Source organism: Sander lucioperca, chromosome 4, assembly GCF_008315115.2.
Source record: "Sander lucioperca isolate FBNREF2018 chromosome 4, SLUC_FBN_1.2, whole genome shotgun sequence".
In the NCBI taxonomy this organism is placed as follows: Eukaryota; Metazoa; Chordata; class Actinopteri; order Perciformes; family Percidae; genus Sander; species Sander lucioperca.
Genome location: NC_050176.1, coordinates 45,331,511 through 45,345,148, shown reverse-complemented (window position 1 = coordinate 45,345,148; position 13,638 = coordinate 45,331,511). Strand labels below are relative to the sequence as shown.

The 13,638-nt window shown below is 39.7% G+C and overlaps 1 protein-coding gene across 16 annotated transcripts in view; it reads right to left on the bottom strand.

Annotated features, from left to right (window-relative positions):
- Positions 1-13,638, bottom strand: part of ank2a (ankyrin 2a, neuronal) — a 76,432-nt gene that overhangs the window by 45,783 nt on the left and 17,011 nt on the right. For 5 of the 16 annotated variants that reach the window (XM_036000287.1, XM_036000293.1, XM_036000288.1 and 2 more), the window contains exons 1-6: positions 9,124-9,475; positions 7,659-7,760; positions 2,375-2,473; positions 1,085-1,183; positions 393-491; positions 124-309 (exon numbers count right to left, since the gene is read on the bottom strand). In XM_036000287.1, coding sequence (XP_035856180.1) covers positions 124-309; positions 393-491; positions 1,085-1,183; positions 2,375-2,473; positions 7,659-7,760; positions 9,124-9,267 — 729 coding nt within the window. In that variant the 5' untranslated portion in view covers positions 9,268-9,475. Of the gene's footprint in view, positions 1-123; positions 310-392; positions 492-1,084; positions 1,184-2,374; positions 2,474-7,658; positions 7,761-9,123; positions 9,477-11,979; positions 12,511-13,638 lie in introns of those variants that run through there. The other 11 variants (XM_036000290.1, XM_036000291.1, XM_036000294.1 and 8 more) reach the window with 6 other exon arrangements.

Here is a 13,638-nt window from a genome sequence, read left to right as displayed (position 1 = left end):
ACTGCTTCCCTCAATTCCTTCTTCCCTATCCCATTTTGTAATTACATTCTCCCCACTCCCATCTGGCACTCCCATCTATGCCTCTCTCCTCACTGAATTTCTTCCTCTGTAGCCTTTCCTCACCTTAGACTGGACGTCAGCGTTGTGGTCATTCTGGAGCAGCAGTGCGGCAGACTTTGTGTCGTCTTTGCGGGCTGCGATGTGCAGGGCTGGAAGGCGGACTTTACCCTTCGTGTCATGTTCCAATAGCAGAGAGACCACTGCATTGTGGCCCTGCTGGAGAGCAATGGCCAGTGGCGTGAAGCCATCCTGGAGAAGCAGAGAAGAATAAACAAGTAAAATTAATTCAATCAATTTAAAGAAAAGAAAAGGAAAATAGGGTATCAGTATACCTCTGTTGCAATGCTTTGGTTCCCTTCATTTTCCAACATGTATCGCACCACCTCCAAATGATTCTCCTGGGCTGCCATGTAGAGTGGAGTGAAGCCATTCTGTGGAGGCAAATGCATACAGTCCATGTATGCACAGTCCATATATGCACACACACATAATTCATCACATTCAGTCAATCATTTTCTTGGTGTTGGTAGGCCTGTAACAATTATTACATAATTGTCTAATCGCAATATTTTTTACACAATCGCCGTTTCTTAAACTGCAATTAATTGCCAACATTAGCTAAGGTCCTAAGGGGTATGACCATTTATGGTAGTTTTCAGATTTATGTTAATTTAAGCAAAAAATACAATGTTTTATGATAATAAAGAGGCGTGGATTACTTCATACCTTCTGTGTACCTGTGTTACTACATTATCTGGGTCAAATAACAGTGATATATAACCAAAAGATGTATTCTTGGATTGATTCAAAACTTTACTTTGTTTGAAAAAGTAGTACATACATGATTTTTTTTTTTTTTTTTAACTATTTATGACTGAAAGAGACAATTGTATTGGTAATTGCGATTATTTCTGAGACAATTAATTGTACAGTAAAATTTGGAACTGCTCTAGGTGTTGGTGTTACACACCGTTTTTTTAGATTATCTACAGTAGTAGCTTTTGATCATTGAGAAGCTTCTCACCTGTGACTGAGAGTTGACATCTGCTCCTCTCTTCACCAGTAGTCTGACTACTTCATTTTGTCCAGCCAGTGAGGCAATATGGAGGGCAGTGTTTCCTTTCTGCAAAACAAAAACAGGGTTAAGCCCACCAGCCAAGTGTGCATCCTGTGTGGGTATAAACACCTTAAAGATTAGAGCTGCTTGAAAGGGATGCAAGTGTAAAAGGTGTGATGGACACACAAACCTCTATTACAGTAATATCTGCTCCTTAAAAACAAATGATGCAATTTGATAATGTTATGATCATCATCCGTTTTTATTTTCAGGACTTACTGACTGATTAATATCAAAGGCCAAATTTATGTCAATCCAAGGACATGGGCAGCAGGGTGACAGATTATTTGCCAGCTGTTTACTGTTGCTAGCTGTTAAACCTGACACATAAGATATCAGAGTCAAAAAACAAACCCCTTGCCAAGTATCTTACCCTCACTCTCAACCCTCTGTCCTTTCCAGGAAAGGTAGAATATCTGATCATGATGCACTGTGATCTTTTTCAAAGCGTAAGACTTGACTAAACTGATTTAAAATGTTGTTATAATCTCAATGTACAGTATGTTAAAAGAGGAAGCCATCCAAAAGAAAGAATCCAGAAACGCACAAGACATTCACTTTGGACTTTTTTGAGAACACCTTGTTATTGTGAATATATAAAGTTACAAAATTAAACTCTTTTCATATGACTTTGTCCCTCTTAAATCACCTTCTGGTCCATCACTACCCTTGCGAATCAAGTTTCATAGTTCAAGAGAGAAGCAAAAAAGAAGAAGAGAGAAGCAGTGATTTATGTAGTACTTTACAAGTGATACCACTATTACTTACATTGATGTGCACTGCTTACTTTCTCTTTCTGTCACCCAGCTGTCACTGTCCTCCCTCCCTTCTTTTTTTTTCCACATCCTCCCCCATGTAGGGCTTTAGATCAAACTGTGATATGTTCGTATCTGGAAAGTTGATAAACACTCACAAAAGTAACACTTTACAATAACCATCGCTAATTAATTATAGGTAACGAAACTTTACTTAATAGTTATTTTACTGTTAACAGTAAAATGGTAATTCATATAATATAATAATAATTAACATTATAGAGTTACTAATAATAAGTAACCATTATAAATCATTATTACATTGTTAACAGTAGAATAACTATTATCTAAAGTTTATTAACTATCAATTTACCATTTATGAATGATGGTTATTATAAAGTGTTACCCTAACAACTAACATAATATTAATATGTGAATGTACCTTGGTGGAAGAGTCAACAGGTGCTCCTCTCTCCAACAGTTCCTCCACTAAATCCTTGTGTCCCTCCTTCGCTGCCAGATGTAGTGCGTTCAGACCATTCTGGAAAAAAAACATTAACATAAGACTTCAAGAAACAAGTATGCATACTACTATAATGAAGAGTAGTATAATGTAATGTTGCTGAAGTCTTAATGCATACTGTTATGAGGCAATAATATGATGTGTCAAATTACACTGTATTGCACAGATGATAGTGTCAATGTCAATATCACATTAGAGCAATGTTAAATGTAGTGGGAACATTTTCTTCAACAACAGATTTTTTTTTAAATGTTATTGTGTGTAAAATATGCACTTAAAAACAACATTCAAATACATATTACATTTTGATTCTTACAGTGTGGTAATCTACAAAAATGTCAACAACAAAAAAAAGAAAGAAAAGGAAAAGCGACAAGAAGCAAGCGACTCAAACACGAGAAGTACTGTATCAGTCAGAGAAAATATTGCTGATTTTTCCCTCAGGCAGGTTTGGTGTGATCATTACAGTACACCAAAGGTCTCTGATCCATCAACCAGTGGTACAGGTTACGAGCAGCACAAGAGGAGGGGAGTAGAGTGTAAATGTTTCACACACTGACAGGAAATCGCAGTGAAACTCATGTATTTATACAAACACCGCATGCAGAAGCAAATTTCCTCTGAGACAGACATGTATAAACACACAAGAATGATTCACCTCATCCTCATCTTCTTCCATTCTGTGCTTTCTCTCTGAAACTAAAATAATATCTTAAACCGGGACCACGTTTTTATCCTTCGGGTTTGCTGCTTCTTTTATCAAACCAAATGTCTTTTCTACCTCTCGCCTTCTAAAATGGTGCTTTAAGCTGGATTTCGAAGTGATGGAGCTCTGACAGCAACAGTCCCCTGCCTCCTTCCACTACCCCTCTGGGTTAGATCCAAACTGGGTTCGCCTGTCTTCTTCTCCCCCCTGCAGGCTGTATCAGATGGGTTAAAGAGAGACTGTGCCTCCTGGCTCTGAAGGCTCTCCTGGCACTGATGTAAAAGAGTAGCTGTGATGCTTACACCTCTATTATTGCCTCCTTCCTTCCCCAGTGCAAGCACAACACACACGCACCCCCCCCCCACACACACTCTCTCTCTCTCTCTCTCTCTCTCTCTCTCTCTCTCTCTCTCTCTCTCTCTCTCTCTCTCTCTCTCTCTGATTTGCCAAATGCCAAACAGCCAAAGGGGTGTCATGTTTCTGCACAGTCATAGAAGGCATATAGGAAACAACACACACACACACACACACACACACACACACACACACACACACACACACACACACACACACACACACACACACACAAACAAACAAACAAACATGGATACTCATATGTAGAAGCTGCTGAAATTGTCAACCTTTCAAAAAGAAAAAAGGGCATTCCTCAGAGGCCAAAGTATGTAAGTGAATGTCAGGTCAAGTCACAGATATATGACTTTAAAAAGCAAACATGAGAGCCACCATTATGTGTAAGAATAAAATACTTAAAAAAGGCATTTATGTCTTTCTTTCCTAAGGAATAAAAATATCACTTATGTATTTTCCTTCTTTGAGAATTTCTCAGAACCCAATTATTGTAATTTACGAGAATAGAACAGAGAGAAACAACTCTGCTGTGGTTTGAACATGCAGAAAGTGAAATGGTGGACTTACTGACACAGCAAGAATAATGCAATCTTATTATAGAGTTTCAATCACATTTCTACCATTATGTATTCCAAGAGAAACAAGCAAAAGCCCCAACGGACTCACAAATACACACTCTCTGTCACACAAACTGATTTAAATCTCCTCTTCCTCTGAGCTGTAAGTGAAAGCTTCATTTAGCTAATGGATGTTCAGCCCAACACAGTGATCCCTGGCAGTTTGTAGTGCTTCCTGGCAGGAGGGACACTGTTGAGCTCCGTCCAAGGCAGATTAATATTCACGGCCTTATGACCGTTAACCTTTGTTATAATCACACGTGGTAATAAATGGTTACAATTATTTGGCGCTGTTTTACAGGCCAAAGAGTCAGAAGGGATAAATATAAGAGAAAAAACAGGAAATAATGTAAATGTGTGCAGATTAAAGAGTAATATCACTCACCAAGGATTAACATTTGGGTAGATTAGAGGGGCCTTTAATTGTGAGGACATAGAAACGCAACAGCTCACATACACAAAAATGACACACTCGAATGGACCAAAATCTCACACACATACAAAGACAGATGAGTCCAAAATGAACAGATATTATACAAATACATGTTTGGGAGCTCACAAAGTCACACTGCCTAAAAACTGGGAGCTACAGTTATCTGTCAAGAACTTGTTTTCTTTATCTCACTTACTCACTACAATAGTTCGACTGTGGATTTGGCAGACAGGCAGTATCTCTTTCTCTCCCTCCCTTTAACTAACTTGGACAGCCCTCTGCCCATGGCGCCAGATCCTGGACCTGTTGCTGCTTTCTAGGATCTGACTCTTAGAAATGAACACTTCGCCGAGGGCAACACTCAAAATTCCTGTGTGAAGTTCCAGCTTGTCCCGCTGTCTTTCAGACTATCTATACTGTATATTATTATTAATTTTAGGACACATGTCCTGGATCTAGCTGCTATCAATACAGAAAATAACACTGTAACAATAGGATGTTATTTCCGCCATGACCTGAGCTGCTACTAACAGTGCAAATGTTATCCAAGTGATAACACTGTGCTGAAATTTGTAAATAGCCAACTGAGTAACAGTAATCAAAGTTGTATTTTGATATAAAGTTCCTTAATTTTAAAGTCATTGTAGATTAATCAAATGTTACATTTTAGATTTATATAATTGCATCTGTCTCGTCTGTTGTTGCTCTCATCAACAGAGCTCTGACTCAATTGACTGCAATGCTGACAGTACTATTATAGATAATGGTTCTGTAATTGCGTGGAGTGCTTTTCCATTGACATGATTCTGATCTGCTCATTTCCTTGAGAGCAATTCCGCTGCTAATCACAGGTACTGTAACATAATACTTTTGAATCATCATCTAGGCCTCACTGTGCAGGTTGTAGAAATTGTTATCTCCTTGAAATATTATTAATATTATTTAAGCATGCACAAGCAGGAATATGTGTCTTCAAATTTTGAATTTAATGTCAATTAAGTTTATCAATGTACATGTGTGTGTGTGTGTGTGTGTGTGTGTGTGTGTGTGTGTGTGTATTATCAGTTATTCGAGTAATATTACCTACAGTTACCAACTTAAGGGTAAGGTCATGAGCCGAGTGGTATTTATCTACCTAATGCATTTACATGGCCACACGCGCACGCACGCACACACGCACATGCACACACACACACACACACACACACACACACACACACACACACCACACACACACTGAGATGAGAGAAACGCATCACTGGGATATATATGAAAATGTCACTTGCATTTTTGGGCACTTGACAAGGGCTCAAATGTGATCATCTGACAGATACTATGAAGGGCAGGTCTCTCCTGTTGCAGGGAGGGTGTGTGTGTGTGTGTGTGTTTGTGTGTGTGTGTGTGTGTGTGTGTGTGTGTGTGAGTGAGAGAAAGAGAGAGTGTGTGTGTGTGTGTGTGTGTGTGTGTGTGTGTGTGTGAGTGAGAGAAAGAGAGAGAGAGTGTGTGTGTGTGTGTGTGTGTGTGTGTGTGTGTGTGTGTGTGTGTGTGTGTGTGTGTGTGTGTGTGTGTGAGTGAGAGAAAGAGAGAGAGTGTGTGTGTGTGTGTGTGTGTGTGTGTGTGTGTGTGTGTGTGTGTGTAATCACAGCCCTGAATAGTCTGGCTTCCCTCTTGGTACACAAAACAAAACCCCAATGGTGCCCATGACAACAAATAGCAGAGCTATGGGTGGGCAGTTGCCACTTCCTGTCTGCCAACCAATTACAGCCCAGTGTATAAATAGTTGCTATTGAATGGCTGGAGAAATACAAAAGGCCAATGGCAATGAGACAGTACAATATTAAGCTACCTTGTGACTACTGTAAATCACATTGACATATAAAGGGCGGTTGGAGGGGGGAGGGGGTGTATAGAGATCTAGGGGGAAGTATTGTGCACCCTCCCAAATACCTCCCCCTCAGTGGAATGTGGTTGGGGGTGGGTATGGGGTAGGAGCAGCTGTCAGAGGGATGTAGGTCCGTCAAATACAGCTGAGATTGGAGGGAAGAATGTGTGTGGTGGAGGGAAGAGGAGGGGAGTAATTGTAGCTGTGAGGGTGGTTCTGATCTTGTGAAGGCGGACTAGCAGGTTAAAGAATGCGCTGACCTAGCTCAGTTGTGTGATGCCACCTGTGACACAGCCAAGAGAAGGTTAGATTAAATAGCTGTGACCTACATCTGTGACAGTGGCATGTGCTGTATGTGAGTAGCATGTGCGCTCAACGAACCATTAAAGAGCCCCTATTATGCTAGTTTTACCGTCTTTTAGTGTGTTATATAGTTTTTTTTGTGTATGTACTAGATATATAAAGTACAAAAAAAAAATGTCACTCCAAATGGAGCTTTCTCTCCCACAACTTTTTCTTAACTGCCTGAAAACGGCTTGCCCACATTCCTGTTGAAGTTCCTCAATTAATGATGTCATTGATTGAGAAAGCAGGCCCAGTTTTTCATATGTGCTGCCCATAGGTGTTGCCTAAGCAAGCACAGCCCGCCCAGTGGCTTGTTTGAATTTGGTTGACCAATCACAACAGAGTGGGCCAGCTGCCCAATCAGAACAGACTGGGCTTTTTAGGAAGGCGGGCTAGGAGTGAGAGTGTTTCAGGTGAAGGCATAGCAGCAATGGGCAGTATGAGAAACATAATCTGTTTTTTGAACATAGGTATACATGCTTTGGCATGTAAACCTATTCTAGTAGTATTTGCTGTTGAATGAAGAGAAACATATTAATTTCAAATAACAAAAACAAATCAAGATTTTGTTGACTCTAAAACTCGTTTTTTCTTGACTAAAAATACCATTCTTTTGCTGACAACAACACAATGAATAAAAAATAATTACAACTGACACGGTTTGTCCTTAAGTCAAGGTGCTTAAAGGACAATTCCGGGGCAAAATGAACCTAGGGGTTAATAACACGTGTACCGAGTCGATTGTTCCATGACTTTGTGTCCCTACATTGTCCTCCTGTTGCACAATGCACAATTGACATCCTACAGCGTAAGCAACAGCAGAAACAGAAAGATCTTCAATGTTTCCTTACCTGGTTACTGGTGCTGATGTCTACTCCATTTTTCAGGAAGTCAAGGACTTTGTCAATGTTCCCCGCTCTGGCAGCCCGCAGGAAACTGGTGTTACTGTCAGACTGGAGAGATGAAGACAGAAGGGAGGCTGATATTAGGAACAGGAATACAAGCATGTTTCAATGTTGGCTCATGAAGTTTCAGGTCTACTTTTGGTATTTATTGTAGAGGTGAAATATGTTTGAAGGTCACAGTAAGGGTTAGTTCAGAACACAGGTCAGACTGTATTTATTACACAAAGAAATTGTGTATATAAACAATATTTCTTTTACCCAACACATACACAAAAACCAAAAAAAAGACCTAAAGGTGCTACATACAACCAACGGTTTCAAAGAGAGGGACTCACGTGCTCAACATGCCCGGCTACCAAAACAAAGAACAAACTCAGATTACAACACACAGAGGGAGTGTGACTTGACTTTCTGCTCAGGACACCATTACACCACTATCTTCATGTAGCAAATAGTTGTTTGCTGCTAATGTCTGTATATAGCAACTTCAAACATTTGACAGACTAGAGTTTTCCAATTTTTATACAGACTAGTCTTTAATTTCATTATTTACAAGTGATTTTTTTCACCCCATGTTTTTGTCAAGTCATTTTAGAAAGATGGAAGTAGCTTGTATTTTGCTGTGCGTGATGAGTTTCTTTGATATAAATAAAACTAATATAGAGGGTTCAGAGAGTGTTTCATGGTTGTATTGAAGTAAAACTTCCTCCTTGTATCAATAGTTTGTCTGAGTAGGCTATTCCAAATTTAACCACCAGACATCTAGGCTGCACAAGCAGCTGCAACACACACACACACACACACACACACACACACACACACACACACATCCTTCTGAAAAATAAGAAAGAAAAGACAAAACGACAAATGTACAAATATAAATTAAAGTTAAAATAAGAAAAAGTGTTTGTTTTGTCCAAACTCAAAACCTGAAAGACTTCAGTTCACTATCACATACAGTAAGACAAAAGAAGGTAGGGAATGTTTAATGATTCATTTTCTGTCGATTAATCATTATTGATTAATTAGGAACATTTACAAAGATATTACTTACAAAATGTATGGATCTATTATTCTGCTACTCAAATGTCATTAGTTTTGCAAAGAAAGGACTACTGGCTGTATTGATTTGAGAGAGTTTTGACGAGATTTGAACCTTTTTTTTAGTGGGTTTAGACATTAACTTGTCAATCAAACATAACTGGGGGTTAACTTGTAAGGTCAGCACAATCAAACTCCTCATCGCATGTCTGGGATGAGGCCATACCCTTGTAGGATCAAGGGTCATTCTTCTACACACACACAAACAGTAGCAGCAAAGCGATTAATACAACACGCTTTCTTGAACACTTCCTCAATGTAACAGAAAACGTGAAAGCTGATGAGCCATGTTTCTCTTCCCACCTCTTACCAGTGAATCATGAACTTCAGATCCAGAGTCAATGGCTCCGTAGTAGTCAGTGTGATGGTTTAAATCGTTGTCACTCCCAGTGGTCTTTAAAGTTTTATTCGATCCACAGGTATTGCATGATGCTGCGTTGCCCATGGTTACCATCCAAATGAGTTAATAACGTCCCAGCTATACCTTAAAACTGTTGCCTTTCTTCACTCACTGTATGGTATTATATTGTCCAATACTTGCAGTTTCTCACTTTGCGCTATGGTCCTTATGTAAAAGCACTTCTGTGATGTTTGGCTGCATCAATCAATCTTACAATCCATTAAATCGGTCCATGTCTCCTCTTAATTCCCACTTCCTTTACTATCACCATCACTCTTTCCCCTCTCTATGCCCTTTAATCCCTCGCCCAGCAAAATCTCTTCAGTCTTGGATACCTCTGCCTTAATTTGTGAACTGAGTCTAGCAAAGACCCAGTCCTGCCTACTATTCCTCTAGCTTTCCCTTAACCCTCACTGTCTCTCCCGCCTTGGCTATTTTTACCTTTCCAGACCCTCTCTCCAATGAAGACCACAACCCCTTGCCGTGTGTACCCAGGGTGGGGTGCCTGACAGCTGGGTTTGAGCCGGGCTGGGGGCCGCATGGCCTGCGGTGCTCTCCAGGAACACCAAGGGTTGTGATAGAGTGATAGAAGTTGAGCCTGAACACAGTTCTCATATCACCTTACACAAACCTTTGTTTATCATTAGGAGAATGTAGAAAATGTCTGATGTGTAGACATGGTTCAGAGAACTTATAACCATGTTTTTACCCATGTGCATCAATGAGCACATGCTTTTACAGTCATGATTGCAGAATATACCAGATACTGCTTTGTGCTTTGGATAACACGTTTATATACCACTTCAGATTATAATCACAAATGCACATAATAATAGACACACACACACACACACACACACAGACAGACAGACAGACAGACAGACAGACAGACACACAAAGATGGGATTGATTGAGAACCATCTGTTATCTCTGTATCTGTTCAGGATTTGACCTGCAGTCAGTCATGTCATGACGGATACTGGATTATACACTGTACAGTGTCCATTTCTGTGCTTACATTGGAGGAACAACAAAACAGTATCATAAATATCTCATTAGCAACTGCATTTATGTGTACATCAGGCCACTAATGGTATTCATTTACCACTGTCATGGCCTGTATGATTACCCCAAGTACACATAATATTGATTTAATGAGGACAAATGCTGTCAAACACAGATTTGATTTAAATAAAGAGCGTGTGGCAGTTTATAAAAACTTAGCCACTTGATCTAGATTATTTCAGTCATTTTAGTCTCTAAATACTAACTATTACTAACTACTGACAAAAAGTTTGAATAGATTAGACATTCTTATTATAGCTATTAGTTATATATGTCATTTGGCTGGCCGACATCAGTTAAAATTGTCAGAACACCTCAAACTTCATTCCATTCAGTTAGACAGTTAAATGTCAATCTAAGTGATTGCTTAAGGTTCACAGTATTGAGTGTAGGTCACCTCCGTTTTGGCAGTGCTCAGAGCCCAACACACAATCACTGTAGTTAGGTGCGTGAAACGGAAGAAAGTACAACTTGAAGGGTAAAAATGGTTTTAAGTGTATCTGTTCCATCAGACCTGTGTGAGGACGACTGAAATGCTTCCTTTGTAGATATGCTGTAACCAATGCATGGGTTAATGGACAAGTCAGATTAAAAAAATTATGATTATTTAAAGAAAAAGCTTCCATTTCTTATCTTTGGTAAATGTTCATGGTATAAGAGCAATGATACCCTGTGTCCAATATTTAAAAAATATTGGACTCTGCAAAATCAATTATTTGACTCCACTATGTCCATTACTTTCTTTTTTTCCCCATTCTCCATTAACTTGTTCTTTATACCATACCCAACGTATATTTTTTAAATCTCAAATATTACCAAAAGGTCTCTCCATGCAACCAGCATGTGACCTCCCTCTGAGCTTGAGCCTTTCTCACATCTGTCATCATCAATCTCACTCACACTACATAGATAAATCATCTGAGAGGACAGCAGGACAGCAACAACAGAACCCTGTACGGTCAACCACATCCACATCTGTGCAACCCCCACAACCCAGTCTCATGTCCGGCTATCACCAACGCTTACAGTATTAAGGGTGTAAGAAAAAATCAATATTATACACTTGAGTATCGCGATATTTTATTTAGCAATACTGTATCGATTTTCAAAAATGCAATTTTTTTTTTTTTTAGTTTAGTTTACGTGCAAAAATTCATGTAAGACAGTGGTTCACGTTAATGTTGTGTTTAAACCTCCTACCGCTAGATGGCTATGCTGAGACGCACCACTAGTGTCCTTGCCTAATAGTGCCTAGCAGTGCCTGACTTTTTGCTAGAAGCTAACAATGTAGCTATGGCTGAACTTTGGCCTACTTTAGCATATAAACATTTGCTCACTAAGAACCTGTGAACCACAATCCCAAACTGGCAGTTTGATTTTCTGTGTACTAAATTGTTTACCTAAAGTAAACTTCTTTGACTTTTATGCACATCATGTCTTTTTTTAAATATTAGTTTTTCTAAAATTATACTTAAAAATTGCCTTACGCACAGTATCAAAATATATTGCAATATATTGAATCGTGCCCCATGTATCGTGATACGTATCATATCGCCAGATTCTTGCCAATACACTGCCCTATACAGTATACTCTAAAGCCCACAAAAGCATGTGTTGTTGAAATCAAAAAAATGGTAAGAAGCACAAAACATGACACAAACTTGTGAATATGATTTTGTCAGAGTATTATGTGCGTTTTACCTGCCGCTTTCGCTCGGCTCTCTCACGATGCCGTCTCCTCCTCTCCCTGGCTTTCTGTAGAGCACTGTACTCTGGATTTGCCTCAAACTCGCGAGCTTTCTTTAGGTGTGCTGCAGCATGGGCCATGACGTCACCTTTCTACCTCTCTCTGTCTCAACAAAATTGTACCACATCTACTAGATGCCAAAAAAACAGTGTGTTACTGTATAAATTTAAAAAAAGAAATAAGCAGTAAGCTGTGTATGCTGTCTGATATCGGTATTCCAAAGAAATCCACATTCAAATTAGTGTTCATCTGAACTCCTCGACTGAAAATACAGAAGAAGAAAAATCAATGAATTGGCTCCAAAAATGATCCTGTTCAGTCTTCTTTCTCTTCTTAGTTGAAGGATCAGGAGGAGAATCAGCCTTTGTCCCTCCACATCAAGCCAGGAAACAGCTACTGGATTTCCACAATGTCATACAAAACACTCAGAGGTCCAAACATCCATATATGCCAATTGAAAATCAACCATTCACAGTCATGAGAGAGGAAGATGAGGACTGTAAAGAGTTGCTGTATGATGTGAGTAAGACCCATCCGCTTACACACATACTCTCACACACACACACACACACACACACACACACACACACACACACACACACACACACACACACACACACACACACACACACACACACACACGAAAATCCTGCTCCATGTGAACAGATGTGGCTACAAAGCGTGTTTGTGTGTGTATGTGTGTGTGCATGTGCACGTGCATGCATGTTAATGTGTGTATGTCAGCTACAGTAACAGGAAAGTGTTTTTTTGTATCAGAGGTTTAGTGAGGCTTCATGCCAAAAGCCAGCTGACAGCCGCAGCTACTCTACCTTGCTACTGCTGTAAAAATGCACTCTATCCTGAGGGAGAGGGGGACACATGAGGAGAAGGAAAGGTTTTCATGTGTGCATTTTCGATAAACATGAATACAACATATTCCTTTTTTTTACATTGCTTTCTATCTTCTTCTGTTCATTTCCCTGGAAAAGTTAAAGGCTAATCCTTTTGCAGATGTTAGAGTATTGGTGCACCAATGATCACAGAAGCGGGGACTACAAAGACACTGATGGTCTTCTTGTGGTTCATAGTTAGCCCTCCTATCTGGTGATGAGTGTTGTTTAAAGGACAGACCTTAAATTGGTGAGTATGAAGACATTTGATAGTGTTGTGTTCAACATCAGTTTTTTCAACAACAACAAAATCTACTATACAGAAAGAAGAAGACAGCACAGGGGGAAGTGAGGTACATGTATTAGGGGACATCAGGAGGACATAAAAAAAAAAACTTCAAATAGATAGAATAAATAAATTAAAACAATAATGAAGAGCATCTGCAAAGAAGAGAAAGAAGAGTGGGGAGAACGAGAGACAGGGTGAACTTGGGTACAGGCTGTCCTTCTGTGAGCAAGCAGAGAAGACCAGACACACCACTCGGCCCAGAGGGGGATCAGAGAGCAGTGAGCACAGAACAGTAGCTCCCAGTCACTTGCAAGTTACAGACTTCCCCCTGCATGGGGAGAAAGTGGGTCAGTCTGAATCTCAACTGCACTGCACCGTCGGTAGACTAATGTTGTCTGATGGAATATGATTTGACAGTTTGTTTGTGTGTGTGT